This window comes from Abrus precatorius, unplaced genomic scaffold (assembly GCF_003935025.1).
Source record: "Abrus precatorius isolate BTA unplaced genomic scaffold, Abrus_2018 Scaffold6, whole genome shotgun sequence".
NCBI classification, from domain to species: Eukaryota; Viridiplantae; Streptophyta; class Magnoliopsida; order Fabales; family Fabaceae; genus Abrus; species Abrus precatorius.
The window spans coordinates 21,131,566-21,147,173 of NW_020874406.1; the positions used below are offsets into that span (position 1 = coordinate 21,131,566).

The 15,608-nt window shown below is 32.2% G+C and overlaps 2 protein-coding genes across 4 annotated transcripts; both read right to left on the reverse strand.

Moving 5' to 3' along the window:
• Positions 1–354: 354 nt before the first annotated feature.
• Positions 355–3,005, reverse strand: LOC113869193 (protein SPIRAL1-like 1). Of its 2 annotated transcripts, none has more exons than XM_027505400.1 (3): positions 2,918–3,005; positions 1,575–1,815; positions 355–629 (listed from the first exon to the last, which is right to left on the reverse strand). In XM_027505400.1, exons 2-3 carry the CDS (start codon positions 1,797–1,799, stop codon positions 543–545), a joined length of 312 nt encoding a protein of 103 aa, XP_027361201.1. In that variant the 5' UTR covers positions 1,800–1,815; positions 2,918–3,005; the 3' UTR covers positions 355–542. The 2 variants fall into 2 exon arrangements, with proteins under 2 accessions (XP_027361201.1, XP_027361202.1); XM_027505401.1 differs by having other exon boundaries at positions 1,575–1,841; positions 2,918–2,982.
• A 4,574-nt stretch (positions 3,006–7,579) lies between these two features.
• On the reverse strand, positions 7,580–15,402 carry LOC113868962 (pre-mRNA-splicing factor ATP-dependent RNA helicase DEAH10). Of its 2 annotated transcripts, XM_027504999.1 has the most exons (13): positions 15,247–15,402; positions 15,119–15,165; positions 14,938–15,018; positions 14,608–14,824; positions 13,793–14,213; positions 13,224–13,427; positions 12,228–12,388; positions 11,480–11,665; positions 9,727–9,958; positions 9,243–9,442; positions 9,016–9,150; positions 8,611–8,818; positions 7,580–7,987 (listed from the first exon to the last, which is right to left on the reverse strand). In XM_027504999.1, exons 1-12 carry the CDS (start codon positions 15,312–15,314, stop codon positions 8,635–8,637), a joined length of 2,136 nt encoding a protein of 711 aa, XP_027360800.1. In that variant the 5' UTR covers positions 15,315–15,402; the 3' UTR covers positions 7,580–7,987; positions 8,611–8,634. The 2 variants fall into 2 exon arrangements, with proteins under 2 accessions (XP_027360800.1, XP_027360801.1); XM_027505000.1 differs by lacking the exon at positions 15,247–15,402 and having other exon boundaries at positions 7,643–7,987; positions 14,934–15,018; positions 15,119–15,167.
• Positions 15,403–15,608: the final 206 nt, after the last annotated feature.

Consider the following 15,608-nt stretch of genomic DNA (forward strand, 5'->3'; position numbering starts at 1 on the left):
GCTTTAGGTGGATTATTGATATTCATTGACAATTCAAATGCTAATATTTTCTACAAAGGATATACTCTCAATTTTCTCTTATGACCTGATTATTGCTCGAAGAATACTATTTAATTTGAATTTGTTCTCCAATGTTTTCCTTACTTCAAGGCCTTACCAGGCTGGATAACTCATAACGACTAGTTTTATATTAACTTCTATAAGAAACTTACCGTGGAGCTCAAACCAAAATCCAGCTCGAAGTGATCGGGTTTCGTCACGAGTATTAGCATCTATAAAAAAATTTCGGTGCATGATAACAGATTAAAAGAATTGCTAGGAAAGGATATAATACAAAAATGCAAGCAAATGTGCACTTAATAATAGAAATATTCCCGACACACAGTTCTGTAAAAGATGTTTAGCACATCTAAAATATAGCATTTTTGATCGACTTATCCCAGCAACCATAACCTATAATACACCCATATCTTCCATTATGTTTCCACGACTTGAATTTCAAAAGAAATCATTCTTCAAGCAAATGCTTTGCAAACAAGGTATCATTTCCCCTCCCCAGGTCCTCCAAAGAGATAACCCAGAGAAGAACCACCACCAGGGGCAGCATGGACCTTGGTTGAGGGTCGGTCCTGCAGCAGAATTACAAAAGAAAATTATCATACACAACCTAAGCATTGGCTTACAAGCTATAGTAAGAAAACTTAAGGTGAGCAGAAAAGACAAATGGCACAAAATAAGATATCTAAATTTCATTTATTTCTTCAGAATGTATGGAAGGCTGCAAGACATCATTATAGTACAATAACGATGCCTTATTCCACTGTATTATTTAAATGCTAATTGCCTGAAAAAGCAGGATTGAATTCTGTTTACAAATCAAGACAGATGCTCTATCACTATCACTGATAGCGATAGATTTGCCACTAAAGTTTAAATAAGCAAACTTAAGGAGGTCCAAATTCAATATCAACTGATAGGAAGTCAACATTAAACATTATGAGCGCGAACATATTCATATAACTGCTAATTATTCAAGGTAAAATAGATGATTAAGCAGACTTGCTCTTACTGTGTAGGAAGATCGATTTTTAAATTCTAATGTGTGTAGATTTAAGAATATAACGCAGATCGTAGTTTTTATTTTCCAAATATCTGACAATTTCCACACTAGATGAGATATTAGTAGTTAGTAACTTACTACTGCTGGATTGAGATATCAAGACCTAATAATTTTGAATTTCAACGGGTGGGTGACAAATAAAATCATCATAAATGCAAGTCCATAGGTAATAATAATAACTAAAGTATAATATATGAGACAATAAAGAAAAAATATGTTTGGGAATACAAAATCTAATATTGTAAGTGGGCAGAGTACCAAATTTCCCTATGCTTTAATATTCATAATTTTGCAGAGCAGTTCAGAGTGTTAGTAATGTAATTAATATAAAACAATTCAAGCGTCTTCATCTAACAGCTAAGCTTTTGGATAGTTGATTTATGACACACTACGTAACCTATAAACACTTGGAAAAGAAGAAATTGGATACAACATAAACAAGCACACATATTACCGTGATGAAGTTGCCAGTGTTCTGGCCATCTGTAGAATGACTATTGATACCAGCAGGCTTGTTTGGGTCTATTGTGATAGGAGCAACTGGCTTTGAAGGAGGCTCGTTATTTACAGTCTGTACTTCAGGTTGGACATCATTTGTTGCTGGTTTTGGGGCCTCTCCACTGCCAAAAAGATAACCCAATGAACTTTGACCACCACCGCTGCTAACTCCACGACCCATGTTCTTCAACTGATTCCTGAAAAGGTACAGTCTAGTCTCAGCCTTCAAACGGGTAAAGAAGATCACATAATCACATGGAATAAAATGTAACAAAAGGAGCATAACAACAAATGAAAGGACAGAAATAATGTGACAAACTACAAATATTTATTAAGATGAGAGTCACTGCAAAGTTAGCAGTGAACATTAATCAAATGTGTTTGAATTTGCATTCAAACAGCAAGCACATACTTTTATCATTTCCTTCTGCAACGGACACCCTGTCATCAGCAACAGCTAGAAAGTGGGTAACAATAAACCACAGATAAATTGATCAAGCTGAAACAAACAACTGATTGCCAGGAGTTTCCTAATTTACCACATTTTTACCATCTTGCAACCAATGTGTTTAGCACATTGAAAACATCTAGAGAAACATCTTATCCATTATCCAATTCTAAAGCCAACATACAATGTACAATATAGCAGAAGCAGCAAGCGCAGAATTTTAAAACGGAATAACCAGTCACATATTGTTTTTCCACATAGGCATTCTATTATATTTATGTATCGAATCTTTTGATTGCTTATAATCTTCCAAATGAACCACAAAACATCAGACAACATCCAACCCTACCCATTTCCTTCCATCTCTCCTTTTAATTTTCCCTTCCCCCTTTTATAGTTATTCCTTCTTTCAGCAATCCTTCCATTGACAATCCGAAACTGAAATTCACAATAACCCTTCCCATACATGCAAGACAAGGAATTTGCCCCAAAAATTAAAAAGAACGAGGAATAAAAATCTACGCTCTCTAACTAGCCCAGTATCATCATTCACATTTCAAACTATAAGCACAAGGGCAATGCCATGAATTGTATCAAATCAAATCAATTGAAATAAATAAGAAAAAAAATTCCATCACATCAAAACTTACAATTTCCCGGAGTTAGAGATTTTTAAAAATAAAAAAGTAGAAAATAGATCTGAACAGGAAGATTAGACCATGGAAAGGAGCGCGCAAATCAAAGGAAATGCGAATTGCAGATCGAGAAGAGAAATGGAAAATTAACAGCGAAATTGGAGGGGAAATTGAAGAGAAACTCGAAACCCTAATCGGAGAAGGAAAAGAGATTACCTGTGGCTGTGGGTGAGGAAGGAACAGATCTGGAAAACGGAAAGGCCAAGGCAAAGTTATGAGATGTGCTGTGTGCATTATAAATACCTCCACACTGTCAGTCTTCCACACATTTCAAATAAATTATTTATAAATTTGTTTTTTCAAATAGAAATATAAATTTTTTAATACTGATTAAAAATTAATAAATATTTTTGTTTAAATTATATTGAATTAAATTAAAGAATATAGTAGGGTATGTAAATAATATTTTTATAATAAAAATTACATTTACATTTTTTTAATTAATATTCTTAGCATCTCTTAAATATAAATAAAAATTTACTCTTTATGCAGATCAAATCGCATGTTATAATAATTTAATCAATTTTTTGAGTTTGTGCCTGTGTTCTGTTTTCTTTTATTTTATTAAAAAAGGTGAAAATGAAATATATCATTTTTTATTACATGTTTTATTTCGTCTAATTCTAACCCGTTACCCGTGTGCTAAATGTTAGTTGTGAATATAGATGCGTTAAATTTTGAAGAAAAAAAAACTGTTTTTAATGAATTTGCTTGAATTTAGTGTAAATAAGGTGGAATATCGAACCCAAAAATATAAATTAAGAAATAAATAAATTGTAACTTTTTCTTACAAAAGATTTGAAATTTTGGGTTTATGACAGTCTTTTTATTTACATATGTGATTATATGATTATTTGATAAATTCTTATCAAGTCGTTATCTTTTGTATTAAGCATTTTTATTATAATAATTACAGGCGGATTTTATTTTCTAGATCACTTTCTCTGTTTTTTATATTTGTTTCCTTTTAAGAATATTTTTATTTATTTATCACTTTTAAAAGTTTAAAATAACATTAAATTTATCTTTTAACCTTGTAAATTTATTATTTATTCTTTTGCCATGTGAGTGTATCACTTGTTTATGAGATTAACCTCACAATTTTGTTAAATTTTTAAAAGATTTTTTTTTAAATTTAACAACGTGATAGATTTAATTTGTAAACAAATTAAGAGTTTAGTTCCTTCTGTCCTCTAACATGAATCAAATATGAAAATTTTCAAAAGAATTTTTTTTTCAACCAAACACTATAAGTAATAGGAATGTGAATCCCTTTATACATTTTATTGAGTAACAAATGATGATCATATTAAAGATAGTTTTTTTTTATCAAGTTTAATTAATAGATGATGATAACGATTTTTTATTTTTATTTTTTATATATTTGTTGTCCTGTTTTTAACACAAACGTGTCATGTTACTCAGCAAGAAATGATCTACCTACAGATGTGTGTGTATAAATATTTAAACTCTAGTACAATAGAGAACAAAAATTGAAGTATTAAATACTAGTTGTTTAGTCACCCTTTATAATGGATATGGATAAGGATGTGGTGAACAGATTTTCTCTCGAATACCCAACCAGTGTGTGCTCCGTGCAGTGCACTTTCATAATGATATGAATGCGTAGTGATAAATTTCCACATCTTGAGTGTTTTTTATTAGTATCATGAAGAACTTTGGACTTCAAAGTTAAGCAAATTGTCCAGACCACAACAAATTGTTCCATCACAGCCATTTTAAATCAAATTCAAGGGGATATATGCCCACGATGGAAGGTGCAGAAGAGGTACAACACCACCACCACTCAGTGCCTGCCTCCCAATGTCCCTGCAAATGAACAAGAACCATTCCTAAGAAAGCATAGGGAATACCTTCTATTCTATTCGCATTAAATTTTGATCAAGACGTGTTTATTGAGAAGCCCCATGCCCCATCCGATTCACCACTTGACCTTTTCTGTACCTCTTAATTAGAAAAACAATTGAAAAGTTCGGGAACATGATGCTTGCGGGCCAATTGTACTCTATAGAGAGCACATGACAAAACCAAAATAGCAATAATCTTATAGCAACAACACTTTCTTGGTTTCACTCTTTTTTAATTCATCAATCGAAGTGCAAACAAAATTATCTAATATCTAATGGCTATTTTTATTCTAAATCAATAGAAGTTATCAGAAATTGATTTTAATGACTCCTTGCCTTATAGAATCTTCCATTTTGAATGACAGAGTCCTACCAAGTATTACTCAAATTTGGAATGAAATTACGGTTCAATATTGTTATATTAAGCTGCAGTGCCGATGATAGCCCTTATCATGAGAAAGATAAGGAGCGGTTAATAGTGACGCAGGTTATCATCATCACAAATAGAATGCAACCGAAGCTTGTGGAAACAAGGTGTGTCAATGATAACGTAGCATCCATAATGTCACCGGTCCTTATCCTGTAGATAGATAGTGAGTATTCAGTGATAACTAAGGAAATTTGCCTAATGATCAAATATCAACCGCCTCCAAACAAAATAAATAAATGAGGTTGAATTAAAAAAAAAATTTAATACCTAAAGGGAGAAATTTTAAAAATAGTATGACATCTCAAAGGAAAAAAAATTTATCAATTTTGTTTATATATGTATATATATAGTTAACCTTTACTATGATAGTGTTATCTTGTAATAAAATTTATATTTATTAAAAATATATTTCATTATAATAAAAAAATTATAAATTATAATCTGTAAATGTTATTTTAAATAAAATGATAAATTAATTTTATTTTACTAATTAAAATTCATAATGTATTTTTCGGTTCAATGTTATTATTTTATGTTAAGAATATGTTTATTTAAGTAATATATAATTGTATGTTCATTGATGTTATAATGATACTGTTAAATTATCTTTTTATCTTAATCAGTTGCAAACTTGCAATAAATATTTATATATTATTTGAAGTTAAATATTATTGTACTATAATAGTTAAAGTTAAATAAATATTATTTAGTATAATATGAATACTATTATATTGTATTTAAAATAATTAATTTTATATTATATTTAAATATTAATTTGTACACTAGAATTGTATTTAAACAATTGTAAAATAATTATTTTATTTTTCAATTATAGTAGTAAAAATATTAAATTATTATTATAGTTTATGTATTTTATTTTAAAATTATGAGATTTAGATAGTATTATTACTTGCATTATTTAATATGTTTTTGAATGCATGAATAACCTTTTTGTCACAGTCGCATGATATTAGGTTGCATATTATTATTGAAATTTCAATATATATATATATATATATATGTATCTATAATGGTACTTAAGATAAAATTTTAAAGCTGAGGAAGCTACATCATTAAAAACATAATCATGCATTTGAAACAAGTAAATTTTTTAGACAAGATATTACTATTAAAGTTAGTTTATATATCGATGATCGACAACGACAAGTTATTGAAAATGTGGTCCTTATTTATAGAGTAGTTATTGGTGATATGCAAGATGAATTGCATTGCAGATTAATAAAAATGAGTTAGTTACTAAAGTATTTTGATGATGCAAATGATCAAATTCACAAGTAAAGAACAATTCTACAAATGATAATTACATTTCACTTAATGTGCTTTTAATTACTAGTCGACAATTAACATAAAACCAACTTAAATATCTTGGAATGTGACAGTACAATCCTCTAGTCTTCTAGTGATAAGTGAAAATAGTCTCTCCAATCTTCACCTCTCTACTAATGCAAAAATGAAATCTACCTTAATTCGAAAAAATTACAACTAAACAATACCTAAATAGTTTGTTCATCTCAAACGAAAAATTATTTAGTGTGGCAAACTGTCATCATTATGCCATTGATGATGTTTTTACCTCAACTAAAATATTTATCATCAACGTTGTTTCATATGTTCATATCCGTGTATATTTTGAAATTTCAATAATATTGAATCATCTAAACTTGTCCTAATATCACGTGATTGTGAAGATATCATTCCTACATTAAAATTATATTCAATTATGCATTTAAACCTAAATGCATGTAATCCAAATATTTAAACTTCGTAATTTCAAATTAAAATACACACGTTATATTAATAATTTAGACTTTATTTGAAAGTTTTAAAAAATAATAAAAAATAATTTAAAGAATGAAAAAAAGAAGAAGAAAACAGAAGAGAAAGGAAAATTAATAATAAATCTTCCAAATTAAAAAACTTAAAAATATAAATTTAAAAGAATTTATAAAACCTGTTTCTCATCTTAAAACTTTCAAACAATAATTATCGTTGAATCAATTTTCTCCAGCAAAGCCTTAATGTTTGATTTTTTACTATTATACTATTATAATTACAAAATCCAATAATTATTTAAAAATTATTTTAAATACCATTCTATTATACAAATTAATATTTAAATATAGTAAAATATAAAAATTTATTATTTTAAATACCATTAACATTTATTCATATTCCAAATTAATTTCACTATCAAAGTAACGGATTCGCTATATATGTAAAAAATCTTCAAACAGCTTCCTCAAAAGACCAGACCCAAATCTTTTTTATGGGAGGACTCGACGGTGTGACACTTCTCTACTTAGCTTGACTCATGCATGTGTGACATGTGTCAAAAGCAGGAAATGTTGCGTCTTTTCATGCAACGCAGCCAACGCTGTAACTAACATGACAACTTTTCATCTAGCTCCACACACCGAAGTGTAACAGATGCCACACTTTAATGTGTTGCTATTTTGCTTTTGCTTTTTTACTGTTCAAATAACCAATTTCCGTATTTTACTTTCAGACCAAACTAATTAAAAATATTTTTTAAAATTTTCCTTGTTTAGGTCAAATGCCTTGAATTGAACAACTTGTAAACAAGTTTCAGTTCGTTAAGTAATTCCGTTGCACGTCATCACCGCAATTAGGTCTCAACAGTAAGGTGTACCCTACCCCCACTGGCACCACATACTCGTTCCTCAATCTCAGTAGCCACAGCTGCCCAAGAGAAAATAACGCGACAGCTACCCTGCAAGAAGTGCTTGCCACTGGAGAACTGAGTGGCATCTCTACATCCCTGGGATCCAATGGATACCAAATGCCAAAGACAAGCCCCTTAAAAAGTTGTCATTACAAAAAGATCCACAAACCAGTGGCCAGACATAATCTGAACTTTGCAATGATCTGTTCCAACAGATAAATTACCTATAATATACAAAACAAATATTTCAGCCCAAATATATGAAGAAAGAATATATAGTTTTTGCAGCAATTACAGTCCAAAACTAATGATTTTGTCCAACCCCCCCCCCCCCCCCCCGTTCCCTTTTTTTTTCTGGGGTGCAGGAATTGGGGACTGGCGTGCATAAGATATTAGATGATGAGGAATTTTGACTGCACAAGAAATTAGCAGTTTCATTGAGTCCATAATGTCTCTGGGCAGAAAGTAGAACCATGACATTATTGCAAGGTAAATAGATCAACTTTATTTCGAATAAGAAATGAGGAGGAAGCATCTATGGGCTAAAGCAGTTGTTCTCCGCTATATTATTTGGTCGAACAGTGACGAGTGACGACCATATATATATTATAAGCAAACAAAGATACAAGAGGATAAGAAATCCTCAAGAACTAAAGATCACACAACCAAAAATAAAAGGAAAAAAAAAAAAGTTCAAGAAATGTAACACAGCGTGCCAATCTCCCTACAAGATTATAATGAGGGATGTAAACCGTCAATTTTGCACATAGTAGAAGTAAAAAACCAACCAACAAGATTGAGCTAACAAAAGATATCAAAATATCAAAATAACGGTAATGTTAGTCACCTGTTTAGTGGCAACATCAAGAATTTAATTCTGCACAGCATAATATTGAGGCGCCAGCTCGGTCAACCATAAGTAGTCCACTCTGGTTAAATTTCGGACATACTTATTATTAGTTTGGACCAATTCATTAAATATCACGCACTCTGGTTTTTGCCGGAATAATACAGAAGAAGGGTGGATCTGCACCACCTGACCACTTGCCAAAGCCCTGTCACGTAACCAAGCAACGAGTCTTTGTTATAGAAGTAGAAGTAACAGCAATAAATGAACAATTATACATGCAGGTAAGGATTCCAATAAGGAATTTCAAAACAAAAAGAATGGAATTTGCCCTAATTACGGAGGGAGTGGAAAGCAAGCTGCCCAGACAGGCTAGCCCAAGAATTTCTAAGTTTAATTGAATACCTGTATGTTCCCTCTGGCTGCTTTACAGCTGCATTGAGGAAAAAGGAAGCAGCAAGGCATCTGCGGTATTGAAGCATATCATCTCCACAAGAAGAAAGACTCAAACCCATTTGTTCAACATGTCCCTGAATCTGCCTGCAAAAAGTATTCTAGAAATGAGAAGGCATAAATGCATTATAAAGAATACCTTGATACTTAGCTTAAAGTCTTAAACATAATGACATTACCTGTGAATGTCACGAGCATGTCTAAGAGACCGGCTATTAATAAAATTTTCCTTGCACCATTTTCTCAAAACCTTTTCACTCTTTGTAGCACTCATTTCCATTGATCTCTTCTCCAAGAAATCCTTAGATGCTCGATACACATTAATCAAAGTGATGTGGTCTCCCTCTGAACTAGAGAAGCATTTCATTGCAGTTCTTGCCTGGTCAAAAAGGGTAGAAACACAAAAACTTTAAATAAGAACAAGGATGAGGGAAAGAGTATTATATGAAAATATATAAAGACCGGAACCTTCTTACAATCATTACCAATTGCATAAATTAAAACCATTCATTTGATATTTACAAATATTCTGTTAAATACTTAATAGAGCTGATAGAATAGTGTTAGTATGTTATCACTATCGCATTCTTGTATTATGCTTCATCATAACATCGAAAGAGAATATGATAGGAATACACTACAGTCAGAATTCAGTCTTCAAACCTCTTCTAACTTGTCACGAGGAGCATAAAATATGGATTCCACAGACAGCATTGCAACAGTTATCAACATCTCCTCCAAGCAATTAAACTGACTAGCTAAAATAAGAGCTTTGGAATAAACAGGATCCAAGGGCAGTCGAGCCATTTGATGTCCAACTGGATCAGATAGTTGACAGTCATCTGTTAGAGCGCCTAACAAAAATAGCTGCTCCAATGATTTTATAATAGCTGCCCTGTTCAAACACGTGATACGCTCAAGCTTTGATAGTACTTTGCATGGTGAAAATACATTTAGAAATTATAGTAACAAAGAACCCTAAAAAATGCCAAATCAGTTCTGGAGTACAACACATGAGACAGTGACAGAGAGAATCAAAATATTTTTCAAATATTTTAGTTTAACTCACTAATGAGTAATGACTGATGCAATCACACACACACACACAAAAAAAAAATTATTTTAAGGAAAATTATCCTTCCCAAACATGCACTAAAGCTTTGAATGACAGTTAGAGAAATGAGAACATAACAAAAAAGTTTGGAAAAAAAATTTGATGACAGAATTTATAGAAAAATAGAGCAATGCAACAAAAAAATAATAGTGGTGTGTAAAGAACTGCTAATAGAATGTTTAGAACAACTTATTTCAAGGAAAATAATCACTTATTTTTTCGAAAGCTCTCTAAGGAAGCTGATAAAAATAAGGCAATTATTTCTTCAAAATAAACTGAACCAAACATATGTGCAGAACATGCTACACACAACAACAGGAAAACAAAAGAGCTGTCTATAATGTGTCATAATTAAGTTGAAACAATTTAGAAAGGCCCTGTTATCTCTCCTCTGTTTTTTTAAAACTGCAATACCGAGATGTAATGAGACAATGAAGTCAATTACAAAAGAAAAGAAAAACAGAGGACAGCAATGATTTTCATACAGTAAGCTGTCTAAGTGTTTTAGATTGAAAAATAAAATGACAACCTAAAAAAGCTGGAAGCGCATGTGCTAGTACTAATCCATAGACCAACCATATAAAAGAGATAGGTCACAAAAAAGGAAATGGATGGTTGTTGTAGAAGATAGAAAGCCATTAATGGGAAAATAAAAAAATAAAAAAAATCCAAAAAGACAAAGAAAGTTGTCTTGCAGAACAGAGGAAGCTTTAAATGGGTGAGCTTGGCAACAACATGAATGCTTGGCTGGAAAATTCGCGGATCAGGCAATAAAGGTTGGGCTATCAAGGTCTGAAAACAAACGGGTTGAAGTGTGAACAGGGAGATACACACTTCATCTACTATCTCACTTACTATGATACATTTTATAATTATTTAGACTCCTTGACCTAAATTTGTTTCCACCATTGGGCACAAAAGTTCTTGATAAAACACAGTTAAAAATCTTTTGAAATTTGCAGAATCAGATTCATAGAGATTTATCTTTACAGGTACACTTCAGTGCAAGTCATGGTCCAAGGAAGGTTTTGGTAGGTGTGGTCTCTAGATTCTTCAGAGTTACCTCATCAGTGTATAAATATTACTAAAAGCATTTCTGTAATAATATATACAGCATTTCTGTTAACTTTTGGTTATTTATTTATATAAATGCCATACCTTTCTTATACTTTCTATCCATGAATAATATTTAGCTACCCCTTCAATCACTTTAATTTTCAAGATCAAGAGAATTTATCAGCAAAATATGGAACCCCACAAATACAGAGAACCTGCCAAACCAAAATTCTAGAAGGTTCTCACCTTGAAGGTTTCTCAATGAAATCGAACCCTAGTATGTCGTCAACACCCAAAGCCTTAAGCTGCAAAATAACATTAGAAAGGTTGCACCGCTTAATCTCTGGTGTTGTCGAATCCTCAAGTTTGTCAAATTCTTTTTCTGGATATAGACGGAAGCATTTTCCAGGTCCTTCACGCCCTGCACGGCCACTAATCCCAAAAAGTCAATATTAATAATCAATTTGAACAACTCTTCCAGTAAAATTATTTGAATATATATTAAATTCATGAAGATAATTTAGCTAAAATTATCTGTATAAATAACATATCAATCATTTCATTATAACCAAAATAACATTTAAAAAGAAAAAACTATCCATAACGAAAATAATGCTTTATATTACAAGGCTTTTTCTTTTCTTTTTTTAATGAAAAAATGTATTACAAGGTTTATTATCCTCCATATTCACCAATAAACTAAATTAAAAATAGACATGCATCCGCAAGCATACTATATAAAAAAATTAAATATGTAGTAGAAACAGAGATGCTGGAGTCACATCTAGAAAGTCCTTGTTATGAAATATCATGTTCTTTCTTTTTGAGGAAAACCAAACGTGTCTATTATGAAACTGAACTGAAAAATCAAAAGATAGTCATCATTAAACTGAGCCAAACTTACTTGGTGTTGCATTAACTGAATTAATTCGGCCAATATTTGCAAGCAACAGTTAAAACATTAAAGAGACTCAAATATAATCTACCACCGTACCTTCTTTGCAGAGCCTGGGACTTGGATGTAGGTACTATGATCAAGGATTCCATGCCTTTTCCAGGGTCATAAGAACGTGCTTTAACAAATCCAGGATCAATTACAAACTTGATTCCAGGAATTGTTACAGATGTCTCGGCAATATTAGTTGCCAATATCACCTTCAAGAACAACAGAGGGCTAAGTTGAATACAATTAAAAACAAGAAATTACCTGATATGATATTAATCTCTCATAATTATATTATATATATACATAAGCTCACATTAAATAGGTGATGCTAAAGTTGAAAATTTTATGGTCCAGCAGACACGATTTTTATATCCATGCACTATCTCTAGGGATCATAGGCAGTTCAAATGAGATAGTTTCTAAAGGAGAAGCACTGAGACCAATAAAACATTAGAGGCAGTAGAGGTGATGGCAAAGATGATAGCAGTAGCAGTGACCCTTTATGATGATAGGTCATATGATGATGGGTGTTCAATAATGGCATACCATTAGTTCATATACACAGTGTGAAAGCTAGCAGGAGTGGTGCAAATGACAGAAGCAGCAAATGAATATGTCGCAGAAAGAATTGACATTACTCCTGAAACAGGCATCAAAGGAGCTGGGGTATGTTCAAAGTGCATAATGCTGTCTACATGCTAATGATTAGTGGTAAGGAAGCGAGTGTTATCAATCATGAATGAACTTCCAGTGATGAAAGTTGCATATTAAAAACAAAGCAATATGAAATCATATGAATACGTCCAAAACCTACTGGGATTCTAAATAAGGCGACCAGCATTCTTTAAAATTGTAGACATTATCAGACAAAACAGGGCATTTCAAGAGAATGAATACAGACCTAAACCAAATGTGTCAACTGCTTAAAAAATAAGAACAGATTAACAAATGATTGAGCAAAATCTATTTTCCTAATTTTTTTTATCGTTCTACCCACAAATAAAACATCAATTGAAAGAAGGATCAAATGCCTAGGAAGGGTACCTTCCGAAACCCAGATGGAGCTGGTGCAAAGGCCCGCATTTGCTGCTCAGACGGAAGAGCTGCAAATATAGGCACAACTAGAAGCATCTGATTTCCTTGAGGTAATTGTGTGAGCCGCTCATTGATAAGCCTTTCCACAGATTCAATCTCTTCTTGCCCAGTCAGAAATACTAGTATATCACCAGGGCCCTCCTCCAAATGAATCTATAACATCGAGGAATATAACTTTAAGCAAAAAAATTTTATGAACTTTATTCATCATTCATTACCACAATGTTATGCACGAACAAAAATTATCATAACCAAGAAAAACTAACAACAACAACTAAGCCTTATCCCTTTAGGTGAAATTGGATACATGAATCACACTATTGAGCTCAGTCAAAAATAAAAAAATCAAAAAAATTTAATGCCCATGATGTATGAAACTGTAGTAAATAACTAATACCATAAAAGCATATGCAGAACCAATGCACCAAAACTGATGCACCATTTGGGATACAAAATTCAACATTAAAATAAAAGTTAAATCATATTATTAAATTGCATGGACTGATTAAACCAATAACCTGGAATATTGTTATCAAGGCAGCATCTAAATAATCTGGTTCTGAATGGCGAGTAAAAAATATATCCACCGGAAACTGTCTCCCTTGGATATGCACAGCTTTGGCACCACTAAAGTACTCAGAGAAAGCACGTGCATCAAGGCTTGCAGACATTATGACTAACTTCAATGAAGCACACTTCTCATGGTGATGCTTTTTAAGAAAATTGCTACTCTGATCATTTTCTTTCTCTGATGACATTACACTATTCACATTCTTGATACCAAAATTAAGACCCTGACCATCACTGATAGAATTTGACCGAGCAAGTTGTACATTTTTCAGCAAGCCCATCAAGACATCAGTGTGAACAGTTCTCTCATGGGCTTCATCAACAATTATAACAGAATACTTAGAAAGATATGGATCCAGCAATGCTTCCCTGTAAGCATAATGAAATGCATATCAACTCTCCTGTATAAAAACCTGTACTCATAAAACCATGGGAAACAAGATACTACAATTTGAAATCTCTATAGCAGCTTCAAATCACATAACCATCTTAAACTCACATCAATAAGAGGGGGACTGGGGGAGGGAGAGGTGATCATGATTCACCACACATTAAATCCCACTGACCACACACAAATAAAAATGAAAAACTTCACCGAAAATTACATGATGTAATATCTTCTGTTGTTTGGCATCAAGAAGGGGAAAAAAACATTATAGCATCACATTTTCGTAGTCCATGTTCCCAGTAAAGTTATTCAGGTTATAAAATTAATCTTAACGGAAAAGGCAAACAAGTAGTCCAAGTTACACAAAACTTGTACCTCAAAAGCAATCCATCAGTCATATACTTAATTCTTGTCGAGCCGGAAGTAGCATCATCAAATCTAACAGAGTATCCAACCTTTTGGCCCAACTCAACACCACATTCTTCCGCAACTCGTTTGGCCACAGTGACGGCAGCCACACGTCTAGGTTGAGTTATCCCAATAACTTTTCCATCGCGGCAAAATCCCGCACCAAACAGAAACTGTGGAATCTCTACACACACAACACAACACAATAAAGCCACTACCCCTAAAACCTCTTTACTTAATTTTCTGAAAAACAATATTGCAATAATAACCACTTCATAAGGATAAGATGTAACCTACGCGTGGTCTTTCCACTTCCAGTTTCACCAACAATAATCAAAACATCGTTCTTCCTAACTTCTTCAACCAGTCTTTTCTCAACTACAATACAAGCGATTTAAGAAGCACGTTCTGAATTACTATATATACATTAGCACAAGCTGAAAGTAAGAACATGAAAGTGAAGCAATAGAATAGACACCTGAAGCAATCGGAAGAGCCTTTCTCTGTTGTGCAATCTTCTGCCTCCTGCGAAAGAAAATATTACAAAAATTTAAAACGCGATTCAGTGGAAGTGGTTGTGAATATGGAATTAGAAACCCTAAGTACCGCGCGGAGAATTGGGTTTGGCGATTGGAGAAGTTAGCAGATGGAGTTCCCCGAGGGACTGAAGGCATAATGGCTGCAACTGAACACAACTCGAGATTGCAGCCACGCTAGTGTTCTACTGCGTTCAGGGTGAACCCATAAAATTGCTTTGCAACTATTCTTTTTTCTTTTTGGCACAGCACACTGTTTAAAGTAGCATAATACATTTTTAATATACTTTTTAGGCTATTTCTTTTTTTTTAAACATTTTTAATTAATTTTTTATATTTTCTATTTTAATTTTTTATTAAAATATCTTAGGATTTTAATATAAATTATTAATATAAAATATGATTTTAATAATTGTAATATAATTAATGAAA